The sequence below is a fragment of the Mirounga angustirostris genome, unplaced genomic scaffold (genome assembly GCF_029215605.1).
Source record: "Mirounga angustirostris isolate CCGP_5_RB_7025 unplaced genomic scaffold, mMirAng1.0.hap1 SCAF_6, whole genome shotgun sequence".
Lineage (NCBI taxonomy): Eukaryota > Metazoa > Chordata > Mammalia > Carnivora > Phocidae > Mirounga > Mirounga angustirostris.
This window is the reverse complement of record NW_026991714.1, coordinates 99,527,653-99,544,028: the sequence shown is the minus strand read 5'-3', so window position 1 is coordinate 99,544,028 and position 16,376 is coordinate 99,527,653. Positions and strand designations below refer to the sequence as shown.

Below are 16,376 nucleotides of genomic sequence, written 5' to 3'. Positions count from 1 at the left end.
TGAGCCCAGCTGCTCCGTGGATGGAGTTGCTCGGAACAGGGGTGGGGACAAGACCCATGCTCGCCGTGTGGGCCCCACGGCCCTGAGCCTGCAGACGGGGCTGCCTCGGACCTCCTAGGCCTGATGTGAGAGTGACACAGAGGGGTGAAGTCGGGCCAGAATTCTCAGTCCTGAGAGGATGGCGGCTGCTGCTGAGCTGGGAGCTCCAAGTGCCATCCAAGGGTGGCCGGGCTGCCCAGATATCTACACCCGTGTGTGTGTGTGTGCGCGCGTGCGCATGCACACGCGTGTGGGTGCTGGGGGCAGGGAGGGCGACAGAAAGATGAAGGTGTCAGGGACACAGATGGGGGTCAGAGATGATGCCCGGGCAGAAGGATCTAGACGGTGCCCTGATGTGCGGAGGGCTGACTGCTGCTTCCCACCAGGGGGGCTCCCAGGCCTCCCTCCCAGGTCTTGCTCTGCCAGGCAAGTCACAGAACCTCTCCCAGCCCACATCCGCCCTCTGTGAACCGGGTGCTGAGGGCTGCTCGGCTACCCTTCCAAGCAAAGGCCCTAAATGTATTTGTGACTGTCATGCCTCACGCCCAGGTGAGCAGTGATCTCAGATTTGTAACTGTTTACACCACGGCAGCGGTAATGACCACACGAGGCAGGGTAGTGCAATGGCTAGGAGCCAGCCAGAGCCCTTGGGTTTGAAGCCCAGCTCTGCTCCTTCCCAGCTGTGTCACCTTGGGCCACTTAACTTCCTTCTGCCTCAGTTTCCTTACCTATCTCATAGGATGGGTGTGAACGTTTCGTGAGATAATGTTGTAAAGTGCTGAAAAGAATGCCCGGTGCATGAAGGGGCTAGCAAGTGTTTGCAATTGTCCTCAGGCACCGATCGTGTCCTTCATCTTTCTCCTGGGCAGCGTGGAGCTCTAGGAGGGGACGCCGTGAGGGTGGGGCTCCTCTCCAGCTCTATCACTTGCTGCTGTGTGACCTTGGGTCTGTGAAGCTGCCTCTCTGTGCTCTCATGTAAATAAGAATATTGAAGCCTCCCTGGAAGGGCTATGTCAGTGTTAGTTGGGAGAACAGAGGCCAAACACCGCGGCACCTGGCGGTTTGTGCTTAGGACATTGCAGCTGCGAGTGTTCTGCTGCCATTGTCATTATTTTGGAGACGGAGAGACTCGAGAAACACGCACTGCCATGTACAGGCAAGGAAGTACTAAGCTGGGCATCGGGAGGTCTGGCTTCTCGCCCCCGCTCGTCATTATTGGCGTGGGATCTTCAGCAAGCCACACCCCCGCTCTGGGCCTCAGTTTCCTTCTCTGTAAAGGGAACTGGTTAGATGTGTTGCTCTCTGATTCCTCAGGATCCACCAGGGCTAACGCTCCAGAATGGTCTCTTGGGCTTCTGGCTTCCGAGGGGGCTTCACTCTAGGCCCCTGGGAGTCTCTCTGGGGCAGCACGAAGAGAATTTCTATGTCTGAGGGCACCAGCAGTAGGCTGGGGAGGGACTAGAACCAGCTGCCCCAAACAGCGATGGTGCTCCCCTCGGCTCGGGGAAGGGGGACGGCGAGGCCACAGGCAGCCTGGGTGTGTGGGGAGACCCATGCAGCAGGGAGGCTGGGCCCTTAGCCAGGAGTCAGGGGCCTGGACACTGGGCCTGGAGAGCCTGCGAAGGCAGAGTGCTGGGGCCTGTGTGCTGGGGGAAGGGCTGAGATGGGGGCCTCTGGAAGCACCCCGAGAATCCAAGGGGAAGAGACTGGGGCAGAAAGGTGGAGGGCAAAGTGAGGACTCACCTTCTCGCCTGGTTGGCCCTTTACTCCCTGGGCAGCCACATGCAACACAGGGTGGGGAGGAGAGAGGGGGAGAGAAAAAAGAAAGGATAAGAGAGAGGCACACACGTGAGAATCTGTGTTAAAGGCACAAAGACCAAACAAAAGAAATCGCTGTGAAGTAAGAAACAAAACAAAACATAGATGTTGACACATGACAGGTGTCCCTCCTCCAACAAGCACAGTGCAGGGTTGGCTACAGATTTACCCCCGGGGCCCGGCCCCAGTCAGCCATTCTAGATAACCGAGAGAAACAGAGGCAAGATGTGTGTGTGTGTGAGAGAGAGAGAGAGAAACCCATCCAGGGCAGCAAATCTGCCTGAGAAGCCATGAGAAGCCATGTCCCCAGCTCACTGGGTCACCTGAGGTGGTGGTGGTTGGTGGGGAGGGAGCATGAGGGAGACTTGTCCAAGGACTGTGTTGTGAAGTGGAGTTTAGTTAGTTTGAAGGTCCAACTGAGCACCAAGCACAAAGTTTTGCCAAGCTACACACGCTGGGAGCCGTCAGGCCTGGCCAGGCAAGATGTCGGGAGAGAGACTAGAGGAATACGGGAGGACAGACAGTAGGACAGACATCTGGGGGGATGGAGGATGGGTCTGGGATGCAGAGGAAACTGGGCAGTCACCAAGGGCCCCTGTAACCACAGCAATGCGCAGAGAGACAGCTCCGATCTACCCTAATCCACTGAAGCCAGGGGTACCAGCTCCAGTGAGAACCACAGGGGCAACTCAGGCATTTCACACCCCCCGGCCACCCTCGTCCTTATCAGGTGGCTGGGGCCAGGACTCCTACTGGGCAGCCAAATGGGTCCATTGTCACATTGAAAATAGCACAAGCAGCATGAAAACCCCCAAGTGGCTGGAAAACAGAAATAGGGGGCTTCCTGTGGCCTTCCCTCCTGCCCCCACCGCTGAGGGTCAGAACTCGGCTCAGATGGACACTTCTTGGGCGCACACATCCACAAGGGCCCAAGAAGGAGGGCAGGAGGGGGAGGGCAGGCAGCGGCACTCAGGGTATAGAGTCCTGACGCCCACCTGTTAGGAGCCAGGATCTCGGCGTCTGACAGTCAGCTTGGGTGCAAGCCCCAGCTCCACCCCCCAATCCCAGGCAAACTGAGTCTCAACAAGCTCATCAATAGGACGGGTTCCTGGAAAGCTCTGATGGAGAACGTGCCTGCTTCAGGCCCATGCACGGTGAGCCCCTGAGAAAGGCTGGCTGGCTCTATTCTCCCTGCTGCACACACAAAAGGACCAGTGACAGCCTGGGGGACTCAGGGTTTGGAGTGAGAGAACTAAGGCAGAGGGACAGGGTCAGGCAGGACCTCGGGAAAGACACTTAACATCTGAGCCTCAGTTTTCTCATCTGAGCAATGGGTAGAAATTGTGCCTACCTCCGGCAGCTCTTGGGACCCAATGAGCTAATGTGAGTGAGGCTCTCAGCACAATGCCCAGCGCAGAGTGAGCGCTCTCGGGTGTTAACTGTGATTCGGAGGCCTCTCTGAGCACCAGGCTCACACCAGGCAAGCAAGCTCCCGCAAGAATGCCATACCCAGGCCTGAGGCCAACCCGTGAGGAGGTGAGGTCAAGAGGCAAGGCATGTGAGTGGCATAGAAGGATGGCGTGGGGGAGCTGGGGGGCCCTGGGGAGCCAGAGGGAGGTCGAGGCTGATAGCTGTAGGGGAGTCGAGGGTAGATGGGGAGAGTAGCTTGGGCATGTCCTAGACTCACTTGGTGCTGGTGAGGCCGGCGTGTGGCCATCACCCCCTTGGGCTGCCCCAGTACCTGAGCTGCCCTTTCTAGCCCCTTGGAGGCTAGCAGGCACCCGGGACCAGCCTGGATCTGGGACCCCAAGATCTAGTGCCGGCCCTCCCATTTCTGAGCTATCCCCTCCCTGCGGAACATTCCTGTTTCCCTTTCTTCATCCTGAGTTTTCAGCAGGAAACATTCAGTGTCTAACTCCTAGCCTCATGGTGAGGATTTGGAGGCACTGCCTGGGAGTCAGCCCTGTCCCCCACCAGCTTCTAGTCTCTGCCTAGGGAAGGCGCCTCTGGAAGCCGGCTCCGCTGCAGCTTCCATGGGCATCTTGAGGCTGCATTTGTCACCATCTGTTGCTGCTCTTGCTGGGGAGTGGTGGCAAAGCAGCTGGAAGTCTGAAGAAGAGCTGCTAGCCTTGGGAGGTGGGGGGGGGGGCGGTGGAGTGGGTGGGAGTCCTCCTGATGTCATGAGGGGCTTGGGCCTCATCCTGTCCCTCGGTGGGGGATCGACAAAGAGCTTTATCAGTGCCATTTCTTGGATTTTTCCTTTGCCATGGCAGCTGTATGGAGAGTAGAGTCCTACTGTAAGATCTGAAGGATTGGAATAAAACTTCCTCCTTTCTTCTCTCTAGTCCCTCTCTGAAGCCGACTTGGGTGGAGGAAGAGAGACATCTGACCCCCTCCTTGGGGCTGGGGAGGTTGCCATGGTTTCGAGGACAGGGCGGCATGAAGAAGCAAGCAACAGCCACCCAAGCAAGTACAAATGCGCCAACTCACCACACGTCCAGGCATCCCAATGGCACCTTTGTCCCCCTGATGAAGGAGGCAGAAACAATTAGATGTGGCTGGAGCCAGGCCAGCGTAGGAAGGACCCCATGGGCTAGCTATGCACCCAAGACCTGCTTTGCATGGGCGGTTGGGATGATGCCCACTCAGCCCCCAAGGACTGTTAGGCAAGCAGCCACCCCTGCCACGATCTGCTCTCAGCGCGGTGCTGTGGAAAGTGCACTAAACTAGGAGTCTGGTCCCCAGCCTGAGCCTCAGTTTCCCTATGCGTTTCACAAAGCATCCAAGGCCCTTCCTCTCTTAGACTTCTGCTATCACAGTCTAGCTTCGGCTTCACCCAGGATGTGCCATATCTTCGTCCCGCTCAACTCCAAGGCACAGAGCCCAGAGAGTGGTGGCCCCATGTGCCAGGTGAATGGTCTATCTGTGCCAGAGCTGAGGCGCAGTGCCCACGTCCCCCGACTCCTCCCCAGGCTCTCCATCCAAGAAGGCTACGACAGAGTGCTCTCCCTGCCCTCCTCTCGGCCACCCCCGGCACCAACAGGAAGGACAGTGAGCCACGTAGATACGGCCGCATTACGAGTTTCAGCCGCTCAGAAGGATCCACTTTGTTTCGTAGCCAGGAGTTACATCTTCTTACTCTGGAAATCTGCTTAGTAAGTTTTGTTCCTCTCCTTTTTGGTAGAAAATATTTTTTTGCAATAATACGTGTGCAGACATCATAAAATCTGGGGTGGGGCCTGGGGTACACTAGGAATCTAGAAGGACGGAAAGCAATGGGGGCCAAAAATCAGACAGTGTTTGTCCTGGCTTCCTGGGCAGGAGAGAGCTGGGTTTGTGGGTTCCCCTGAAGGGTGTGGGCATTTCTGGGGCAATTCTGTGTCTGCTGACCCCACTGAGGCAACAAGCCTTGAGGGACAATTAGCATCTCAAGATGTATCTGGATGCACCCGAGGACAGCAAGTGCTCTGCAATTAGGGTCTTCTTACACACACGGGTCAGTGGTGTCTCTAGGAAACGGCTCACCCTTTGCAAAAGAGTGCCGGGTTAGCAGCATTGGTGATAAGCCTGGATCTGTTTCCGTGCCTCCCTCAGCACCCGTGTCTCTCTCAAGGGGCTGCTGGGAGGATGCAGTAAATGATGCCCCGGGAAAGCCTTCTCCCAGCGCTTGGCACCTGGAGCATGTCGCGTATTCGGGGTCTACAGGTAGGGAGCCCAGCACGGCTGTGGGCAAGTGAATTGTACAGCATGTTTGTGCTTCAGAGTTTTGCATTTCACAAGGGGCTGGCTGCAGCAATTCTTTGTGCGGGTCCCTCCCAGGTTCCCCCACGTGGAAGCACGAGGGGGGCGAGGACCTGGGGGCCAGCGGTCCGCCCTTCCTGCTGAGGACACCAGGCCTGCCGCACGCGGGCTGAGACACCCCCATGGCCCGCTCACTCCTGGGCTTCTGAATGATATTGCAGGCTGTGTATTTTGGTTTCTCTTCGTTTCTTTTTTAAAACTAATGTTCTTTGCAGTCCTGGCCATAAAATGCTCAGGTTAGGGACAGGCATGGAAGGGCCAGAGACTAGGAACTCTGTGTAGCAGCCCCTGCTCTGTGAATTGCCCCCAAATGCTTTTTAAAGGTGGACGTTGTCAGAAAAAAACAAAGTCTGCCCACGTTCTCCCCAGTCATCTGATTTTTCCCCTCCTTGGATTTCATGGGACTGATTCACCCATCCTCCTTTGCTCTGGGGCTCGGTACTTACTGGGAGAGTTTCCAGTTCCAAGGCTAAACACCCTCCCACATGCATTTCATTAAGAAAATCACTGCTGGGCTTGAATTCTAGAAGCTGCTAGATTAGTCAAGACGTTACAGTGTAATTCATGTCTAAAAGAAGAGTAACCAGGATGCACAGAAGGGTCTGGAATCCAATGGATGTGGTCCTCGGTGCAGGGAGGGCAGCCCGGGGCCAGCCCCGGCTCACCCTCCACACCCCACCTTGGCCCTCTAGTTGGCTACCACATCTCACCCGACTCCCCGGCTATTCCTGGGCCCTCCGTCATCTAGCACTCAATGCATCTATGCCCCAGGCTACATCCCACAGAGCCATGTCTCTGAAGACTTTACAGACTGTTCTCAAATGTCAAGCATGGACCATAGGAAACAGAGGTATGAAATGTGTGTGACAACATGGCCCCCACAGGGCTCCACTGAAGCTTGGACAATTGGACAAGGTATTTTGCTCTCTTGAGTCTCAGTTTCCTCATCTATAAAATGGGTATGATAACAGCCATTTCACTGAGTTGTTGAACAAATCAAATATATGAAGAGTGATGAGCATAGTGCCTGGCCTGTAGTAGGGTCTCAATAAGAGATGGCTAGTGGTATTACTTCTACTTTTAATCCAAAGTCCCCATGGTTACTTGGCTCAGCCTCTCCGGCATTCAGAAATGGTAACTGGGGGGGAAAACAAAGTTTTTGCATCTCCTTTTACCGGAGGTCACAGGACAAAGGAGGGACAGTGGTCTTAAGCTAAGCTGGTATGCAAGAGGATAGCCAGTTAGGCTGCCACCCTTCCAGACCCCCATTAGAGGGCCTTCAGTCTAGAGGTCAGGTCCAGCCTTGGAAGGGCCTGCATGCTGTCATCTGCCTGCCTGGGGCCCCAGGAGGGCTCCCCAGGAGCTTCACCCTCGGCTGTAGGTTAGAGGTGCTGGAGAGAGGCCTTGCACCCAGACACACCTGAAGGAAAGCAGCCACCCAACCTAGCCAGCCCTTGGCGCGAGGAGAGCAGCTGAGGGAGATAGAAAGGAAGGATGAAATGAAAGCTACTTACTGGGTGGCCGGGTCTTCCAGCGGGACCCTGAAATAAAGAGGGAAAGCGTGAGGTTTACGAAGGTCACGGTGTTAATACCCGAGCGTCCCACACTCTGCCCAACCAGCCGCGTGGCCTGAAGCCACTGTTCTCTAGAAGCCTCTGTTATTGTATGAACAAACTGAAGGCAGGACCTTGATCACTAAGCTTCCTTTCAGTTTTAGCATTCATTCATTCATTCATTCATTCATTCATTCATTTAGAAAAGCAGTTAGTGGGGGTCTCCTCCATGTCAGGCCCAGGGAAGATGCAAGGAAAAGAAAGACAAGAATGTTCCCTCCCATGTCTCTGCCCCTCATGACTCAAGGATCATCAGGGCTGTGGGTCTCACCAACACCTCCTCTCTTTGAGTCTTTCTGTCTCAGTCAGTGCGATATTCTACCACTCTTTTCCGGCCCTGTGTTGCTCCAGGAGCCTGTCTTCACTGACCACAGCATGGTCTTTCAGCCCTGTCCCCATTACCCTCCTACTCCTGCCTAGCACAATCCGGGGCACAGACTAAAGGCTCCATGTAATGGATCGGAAATCCCACTGGAAAGAGGAAGACCTTCAACAAAATGTGTATCAGGGCTAATAATTACCATCCGAGCAACATGCAGAGCGGGTGGCTCCGAAACCAAGCAAATCCTAAGAAAATCATGTCTTTCTAGTTCTGGCGCTCAGCTTCCAGATGGATCTGCTACAAGAGGGTGGCTGAGAAACAGCACAAATGGTGCCTTGGGGGCATCATGGAGCACCTTGTAAAGGGGAGGAAACACCTGGAAAGAGCTTCTGGAGCTGAGATGCAGCGCTGGCAGGGCTGGGGCACGGGGTCCAGGAGAGGTGGTGACAGAGACAGTAGGAAGGATTTAGTTATAAGCACGGGCTCTGGAGTCAGCCTGCCTGTGCTCAAATCCCGGCTCTGTCACTCCCGAGTTGGCACCTTAATGAGCTGCTTGGCCTCCCTGTATCTCAGTTTCCTCATCTTGTAAATGGGAGAACAATGACAGCTATCTCTTAGGATCACAGGAGATAATGTATGCGAAGCACAGGGGCTGGCATACAGCAAGTGCTAAATAAATGCTACCTATTACAGTTATTGGAAAAGAGCACTGGCAGGAGGTGTGTGGAGCGGGCCTCGGTTTCTCCCTGCAGAGACGTTGCTACAGATGTGTTTTCTCTCCTTCCAGATGTCCTGCTCTTCCTGTGAAGCCGAGGCAGGACCAGGGTCTCGGGGTGCTCACTGGAACACAAGCCCATCTGCTGCAGGGCTGCTCAGGCAAACCCGGGCAGCACCAGGCATAAGTCATCCCCCCTCTGGGCCTTGTTCCTGAGGACACCCCGGAGGCAGTGGTGCAGTGACTCACCCACAGAGAATCAAGGTCAGGGAGTCCTTGGGGAATGCTGGGTAATGGTTCTCATGGGAACAGGACGCGTCCCCATCTCTTCACTCTGCTTGATTTTGCCCCCATGGCACTAAAAGGTAAGCTCCCGGGGTCAGGGATTTTTCTGTTCTGTTCATGAATGTTTCCAGTGCCTTGCGGAGTGCTGAGCTCATGGTCAGTCCTTCATTCCTATTTGTGGACCAAGGAACCTGAGGGCGGATGCTCAGAACCTGGGAACTCAGCCTCCTTTCCCAGGCCCCCACAAAGACAGCTCAGGCACCAAATAGCCTCCTTAATCCAGAGTTTTCGCACTGAGCCAGTACCCTCTTCCTGTCACTTCTATGTTGCTTGGTCCTGATGCCACCAGGGAGTGGGCAAGACATGGGGCAGCCACCTCCTTCACATCCCAGGGACGGGAACAGGTCTGCTGAGGGTTTCCAACCCCACACAGTGGGTCTACCCCAAATAGGGACAGAAGGGACAGATTACTACCACTCCTGTGTACCCACCACCTACTCATCCTACCTCATCTGCACACGGGAGGGACTTCCTTTGGGTCTCAGTACCAGGAAGAGCTGTGTTTCAGTCAAGCGCCAGGGGTGCTCCTACCTTCCTGCAGCCTGACTTGAACAACTCTGCTTTCCTCTTTGCTCTGGCCACCAGGAAGCTTGGAGCCCAGTCAGTGGCTCATCTTGCATAAGAGGTTGTCATGTCATTAGCTCTGGATCCTTCTGCCTCGGCTCTCCACCCTCCTCCATCGTTTCCATATCTCGTTTATAAATCACCCCAAAATGTTTTTTTTTAGAATAAGGTGGGTAGAAATAGATGAAATAAACAAATTAATAAAAACCACAGAATAATCATTTCCTCTTTAAAATGAAAGGCTTACCAGAATCTTTGTGGATCCTCTAGGATTTAAATGAGTTAATATATTCTAACTGGGAATATATTCTAACACACACTGTGTGTGTATATATGTGTGTATATATATGTATATGCATATATACATATGTATATGCATATATACATACATGCATACACACATACCATTACATATATATTCCTCACAACTCCTGGAAGAGGCAGACACTATTACTAACCCCATTTTACAGATGAGGAAACCGAGGCCCAAAGAGGTAAAGCACCTTGCCCAAGCTGACATAGCTAGAAGTGGCAGAGTCAGGATTCGGATGCAGGCAGGCTGGCTCCACAGTCCATGCTTGTATGCAAACACAACAGTGCCTAACAGTAAGTGCTAGCTAGGATTTCAGCAAGGATCACCTTCAGCCAGGGTGGCAGCTGGACATCATGTACTTCCCTGTATTCCTCCGAAGAAAGAGGCCTCCCTACCTCCCTCCGCCTTCTGTTTCAGCTTCACAGTTTCCATTACGAAGTTCTCTGAAATCTACAGCAGGCGTGGCCCGCAGGTGTCAGCTCCAATGTGCAAACTCAGGTGGATTGGTAGCGACTGAGTAAAGCGTTCTGTTAAGAAACCTCCTGATTGATTAGCAATGTCTGCCATGGGCACGAGGGGTGGGGTGGTGGTGTCCACAATTTTTCTACCATCTAAATGTTTCCTGCTGCTACTTAAATCCATCCTGCTTGGTTGTGTTCTCTAGGCAGTGGCCATCCTATGCCCTTGGGAACCTGGGTCTTCCAACTGGAGGGGCTCCTAAGAGACACTCAGGGTGGCAACAGGCACTGCCACCAGCCGCCATCTCTCTATCCCTTGCCTCCCTCAACAGCATTCTTCCTTTGCAGGAAGCAGATAGAACAGGGCTAGGAGGTGACTCCCACCCTGGCCAGCTTCCCATTTCCTCTTTGTGGTTTCAGCCAGGGAAGGGTGAAGGTGCAGGCCACGCACAGAGGCCGGGTCGGGAAACTACTTGGGCTCCTGCCCCTTACTCCTGGCTCAGGTGGTGGCCAGGCGGGCAGGGACTGAGGGAGACCCATATCCATCCCTACTGCATAACCCCCAGGGGCAGCAGCACCATCTCTGGCTGGGAACCATCTGGGGAGTGAGGCTGGCAGGTGAGGCTTCATCCCGAGCTGACACTGGCGGCTTGGCCTCGCAGCCTGGGGGTGGCGGGGGGATGGGCCGGGTGTCTGGCGGGGGGGAGCTCCCAGGAGTGGGGGAAGTGAGGACTCTTTTTGGCTTTGTCAAGAAAGAAGGGTTTTGAAAAGCAGCCCATTTCCAGCAGGTGGTCTGTTGAAGTTTCCTATGGTGGAGTTTATTTTGGAAGATTGATGACAGGAATTGAGATCTGACATCTAAAACCTGCCATGATAAATCATCCCCCTGCTTTTGGGGACTGACACGGTTTTCCTCCCTCTGTAAGCGGCGGTCGGAGAGCTGGGCAGGATGGGCGGCACGAGCTCAATGTGCCTTTTCAGGACCAGACAGGATAGTAAATAATGGTCTGACTGCAAATTGGGCCGGCTGCTCCCGAAGGGCAGACGGAGAGAGGACCGACCATGCAATGGCGGCTCTGAGCAAGGCCAGGGATAGCGCTGATCTCAGGAACCTTGACAAAGATCTGGTGTGGGGGCTCCGCCCTTTCAACGCCAATCCCCAGCTTCTCCCCGCCCCCCCCAACCCGCCCAACCTGCCAACAACCTCTGGGCCTTTTTTTGGGGTATCAAATGCTGTCCTGAAAGAAGATGTGCTCCTATTCTCCGGATTCATTACTTCAGGGAGACAGTCTCCTTGGGCTCTTCTCAGGTTCTTTGGAAGCGATTGGGCTCCCGGCCCCGCCCTGGGCCTTAGGGCGACGCCAGGGGAAGGAGCCAGACCTGCGGTCATCTGTTGTCTCACACTGTCTAGCCCACTGAAACTGATCTCTCACATCAAAATACCACCAGCACCAGCACCACCAGCAACGACCACCTGCTGATCACTTAAGTGGGCCGGAATGGAGCCGCCCACACAGCAGGGTGGACAGCAGGTCCCGGGGAGCCGTCCACGCAGAGCCACATGCTGACCTGTCTCCTGAAAGGCCAAGAGACCTTTCAGGACCAGAACTGAGTAGAGATTATCTTTCTTCTTTCTTATACCTGGAGCTTCTTTGAGTCCAGTTGCTTCCTCTGGGGACAAAGGAGCTGGGCCTAACAATGGGGCAAGCCAGCTTTTCAGATTGAAATTGGGACCCGCTGTGCCCCAGGGGCGGCCATTGTCTTGCCCTGGAGAGGTGCAGAGGTGGTTGGAAAGCGAAATGGAGGCCTCCTTCCCCGTGTCAGCATTCTGGAGGGACCCCGCAGAGTTGTGCGGAGAGTACAGGGGCTCCCCTGGAAGACGGCGAGCCCAGCTGTCAGTCCCCCCTCCCAGGGCCCGGTTACCAGCAGGGAGCGAGGCCTTTCAGATGTGCTAGCCCCGGCTGCGGCTGGTGTTACTTACAGGAGGTCCTGAAAGAGACAGAGAAAATGCCAGGGTCAGTGTCACGGCTGGAAGGAGAAGCAGACCTGCCTCAGAAGCAGCGTCCGAAAATCCTTCGGCTGAGGGCTTTCCATCTGGTCTTCGACGTTTGTATTTTCCTGGCCCACTTTCACCAAAATAATCTCTCCCCCTTTATTTCATCTCCATATTTTCATTATTGGATGAGAAATCTAGATGTCTGGGCCCCAGGCGCAGCCCAGCTGGGGCCCTAACTTCCCGCCCCGTAAAATGGGCTCCTCGGGGTCCCGCCCCAACCTGGGGACGCGGTTGCTTTGCAGAACGCAGGGCCGTGGGCACCGAGGCGACATTGCAGAACATCAACGGTGTGACAGAACCTCAAGAGATGATGGTTACTAGCTTGCTCGCTGTCCTCTCCACGCTTCCACGAAGTAGCACGGAAAACAAGCAGGAAGCAGCTGGGACGAATGACATGCTTCACTAGGTTCCCCACCTGATGTCTATCTGGCCTGTCCTGGTTTCTGTTTAGCTGTGAGTCAGGCGTTTCTACCCTCCTGGGTCTGCTGCCCACTCCCTTCGTCTCCCCGCCCTCCTGTGCCCAGGGGTCCCCTCCCTCCACGCCTCTCTCTTTTTTTCTCTTCTACTTCCTTTTTTTTTTTTTAAGACTTTATTTATTTATTTAATTGACACAGAGAGAGAAAGAGACAGCGAGCGAGAGAGGGAGCACAAGCAGGGGGAGTGGGGGAGGGAGAAGCAGGCTCCCTGTTGAGCAGGGACCCCTACGTGGGGCTTGATCCCAGGACCCTGGGATCATGACCTGAGCCGAAGGAAGACGCTTAACAACTGAGCCACCCAGACGCCCCTCTTCTCTTCTACTTCTGTCTACCCTGCCCCCCCCAGCCCCCCAGATGCCTCAGCATTAGCCCCCTCTCATTGCCCATGACAGCCAAGAATCACAAACCCCACGTTCCAGGAAGGGGGCAGGAGGGTGGATGCAGAGCGACGGTGCAGAAGAGGGAGCCGCTGCAGGATGCTGAACTGAAGGCATTTATGCCCAACGTGAGTCATGACACCCCCTGGGCCCGTGGGATTCCCAGCTGGGCCTGGTGCGTCTGCCGGGCCCCTGGTGACCTGGCCACGTTAACACAGCTGCTACTCCGCTTGTTTTATGCTCGGCCAAGAAAGACTCCTTATGTTTCCCCTGGCCCCCGCGCATTCCCCGAGCCAGCTTCCTTCTCCCTGCCTTCATCTGCCTGCTTCTCTGTCCAGCCAGGAGGAAACAGCCTCTTTCATGCTGGCCCCTGTCAAGCCGTCACGTTAAGGAGGAACAAAATGTTTTAAATTAAGAAAATAGTAAGTCAAGTGCTCACTGCGGCAACACATATACTAAAATTGGAAAGTAATAATAAGTCAAGAGGAGTAGTGCCTGGGTGGGGAGGGCCGGGGCAGGCCGGCTCCGTTTGCAGAACAGCCGGAGGGAGGGAGATGGCATGAGGCAGGGAGCATCTGGGACCTATTAGGCGGTGAGGCAGGGCGATGTCACCCAGAATCTGAAAATATCCCTTGAGTGCAGCTTGCCGGAGGGAAGTGTCCTCATGAGAAGCAGGCTGGTGACAAAGTTCAGTCCATGGCAAGTTTCGGATGGTTTAGCCACATGGAGAGCAGATGCCCTGCACCTTCCGGGCCTGACAGGGCCCCAGCTGCCAGTGCCGCAGGCTCTAGAGGAATCTCTGGCGACAGGGCCTTGCTTCGGCGATGGCCCAGCCTGCTGTTAGGCGCCCCTGCCGTGTGTGTGTGCTGGATGCGGCTGGGCCCCCGACCCGGGGCTCTGGCGCATAGCACAAGAGAGCTGTTTGTTGGGTCCACCCCAGAGTGGACAGAACAGAAATTCTATTGAAGATTTCAAGGGTTTTTATATCATCCTCACCACCATCGTCACTGCACATCACCTCCATGGTCCTTACTAGGTGCCCGGCATGATTCTAAGTGTTTCCCATTTGGGGGACAGTTCTATTATCCCCACTTTGCAGATGAAGACACTGAGGCACAGAAAATCTGAGCTACTGTCCCCAGACCCTTCACTACAGTGTCTCTCTCCACGCTTACCCCCAAACTGCTCACAGATCTGTCCCCTCTCCACACCTCTCCCTCGCCTGCCTGCCCAGCTTTTCAGCCTCTGGCTCCTCTCTCTAGATCCTTCCATCTCTCGGTTATAGGATCCTTGTTATGCAAGGGCATCTGGCTGTGTCAATCTCTTCCAGGCCCCCACTCCCCCACCCAGACTTTAGGAATGGGGAGAGCCCCCGTTTGTTACTTGATTCTGTACCTTAAGAAGGGAAAGAGGGATAAGGGAATTATTAAAAAAAAAAAAAAAGAAGAAGAAGAAGAAGAAGACTTTCTATCATAAACATGTTTCCCTGTCACTGATGATCCTCAAGTGTTCCCCTGGAAAATCTTCTGGCCCTTGGAAAACCTAACTGCTGCCCTGCCCCCCAACAGCCCTGGATGCCACCTCATGCTGTATTCAATGCCCAGCAGCTGGAAGGTGGCTTGTGAAATCCACCAGTGCCTTGATGTTACAGATGGGTCTCCCATGTGGCCACCTGGCCATCCTCAGTAACATGGCCACTGACTGACCTGTCCCACAGCCAGACACCGAAGGGCGGACTCACCCCAAGGTAATACCAAGTCCTCATTGTACAGAGGGGAAAACAGAGCCCAGGGAGGGTAGTGACCATGCAGTCATGGTGTGGGTGGGCATAGGGATGGGGCCAGAACCCAGGGCTCCTGACTCCCCAGCCCTGGGTCTTCCAAACAAAGTCACGCCCACACTGCCACAGCCCAAGGGAGGAGGGAGACACCTGACTCCACCACTGGGCCTGACACAGCTGGGAGAACTTCCAAGACCACCCCAGTGCCCTGGGGTGCGCAGAGCAGCCTGCAGCGAAGCTCCCAGGGCAGGGTCCACAGCAGAGGTTCTGCCTGAGACCCTCCTCCCTCTGCCTGATGTCTGTCACCTACCACCTCGGTGAGGATGCTGCTGTCCTCTCCAGGGTTTGGCTGACCTCCTTCAAGTAAACAGTGATGGTCCTCCTGAACAGACATGGAGGAATGGACTTCTAGGAAAAATCCTGGGGTATCGTTCTGGGTCATGCCTTTCTTCAACCATTTTTTGTATGTTCGTTCATTCATTCATTCAACAAACATTTGACAATTGCCTACCATGTGTCATTTGCTGTGCCGGGCTGTGCCGGCCTGTGGCTATGTAGAGATGGATAAGGCACAGTCGTTGCCCTTTGAGGAAGAAAAACTTCATTATTTAAGCACCTAATACCTACTAGGCCCCAGGCTAAGCTCTAGTGATACAGAGATGAATAACTCATTTCCTCCCCTTGAGAAGGCAACAGTTCCCTACATTAGAAAGCTGGAGAAATTCCAGAGAAGAGAACAAATGAACAAAAGGATATAGGGAGAAAGGTTTGCCGCAGGAGGATGCATCCATTCAATCAACAACATTTACTGAGTGCCTACTATGTGGCAAGCGTCCTGCTGAGCACGGTCATTAGAACAGCACATTTAATCCTTACAATAACTATGTGAGGTGGCCACCAGCATCCTCACATCATGCACGAGGAACCTGAGGCTTCGAGGCAAAGTGATCAACCTAAGGTGATCTCCTTGTCTTAAGTGGTGGTGTCTGGCTTTTACGTGTGTGCGGGTTTTTTGCTTGTTTTTTTTTTGTTTTTTTTTAGGCTGAATTTCCGCACAGCAGAGCCTGGATTTGAACCAGGTCTCTCTTACCCAGAAGCCTGTGCTCTCGAGCTAGAGGTCACGAAAGTCATGAGGGGTGGGAGGGGATGCCTGGCCCTCAGCCTCACACCCTTCTAATGTGGGCAGGTAAGCCTCTCCCCGCTCCTCTGAGGGTTTGGCCCTGTCCAGACCCTGGATCCAGTCCTGGTCCTGGAGGGGGAAGCAGAGAGCCACAGGGTGTGCCCAGGTTCCATGTCATATGAGCCGTGATCTGACCCTGCTTGACCGCGGGGCTCCTGGCAGCTGGGGTCCGAGCCTCGACCCATGCCTCCTACTGCCTGCTGCCAGCCGCCTGTGCTGACCACCTGCCGCTTGGCTCTGCCACGTGCCGACCCACCCATTCTGCCAGGACAAATGCTTTGCATCCAGGCTCTCCTTGGAGCTGGGGTGACAGACAGAGCTGGTCATGCTGTGCCTCCTGGAGCCAGGTTTCTCAAACGAGGGCAATTCTGCACCCCAGGGGATAGTTCATTGGCAATATCTGGAGACCTTTTTTGATAATTACAACCGGGAGGCTGCTTCTGGTCTCCAGTAGGTAGAGGCCAGGGATGCCACTAAACATCCCAAGATGCACAGGCAGCTTCCTACAACAAAGAATCA

The 16,376-nt window shown here is 54.6% G+C and overlaps 1 protein-coding gene across 1 annotated transcript in view; it reads right to left on the bottom strand.

Moving 5' to 3' along the window:
- COL13A1 (collagen type XIII alpha 1 chain) overlaps positions 1 to 7,193 on the bottom strand; it is a 79,115-nt gene extending 71,922 nt beyond the window's left edge. Inside the window, exons 1-3 of the mRNA XM_064594743.1 lie at positions 7,173 to 7,193; positions 4,348 to 4,383; positions 1,783 to 1,809 (exon numbers count right to left, since the gene is read on the bottom strand). Coding sequence (XP_064450813.1) covers positions 1,783 to 1,809; positions 4,348 to 4,362 — 42 coding nt within the window. The 5' untranslated portion in view covers positions 4,363 to 4,383; positions 7,173 to 7,193. The remainder of the gene's footprint in view (positions 1 to 1,782; positions 1,810 to 4,347; positions 4,384 to 7,172) is intronic.
- Between the last annotated feature and the right edge of the window lie 9,183 nt (positions 7,194 to 16,376).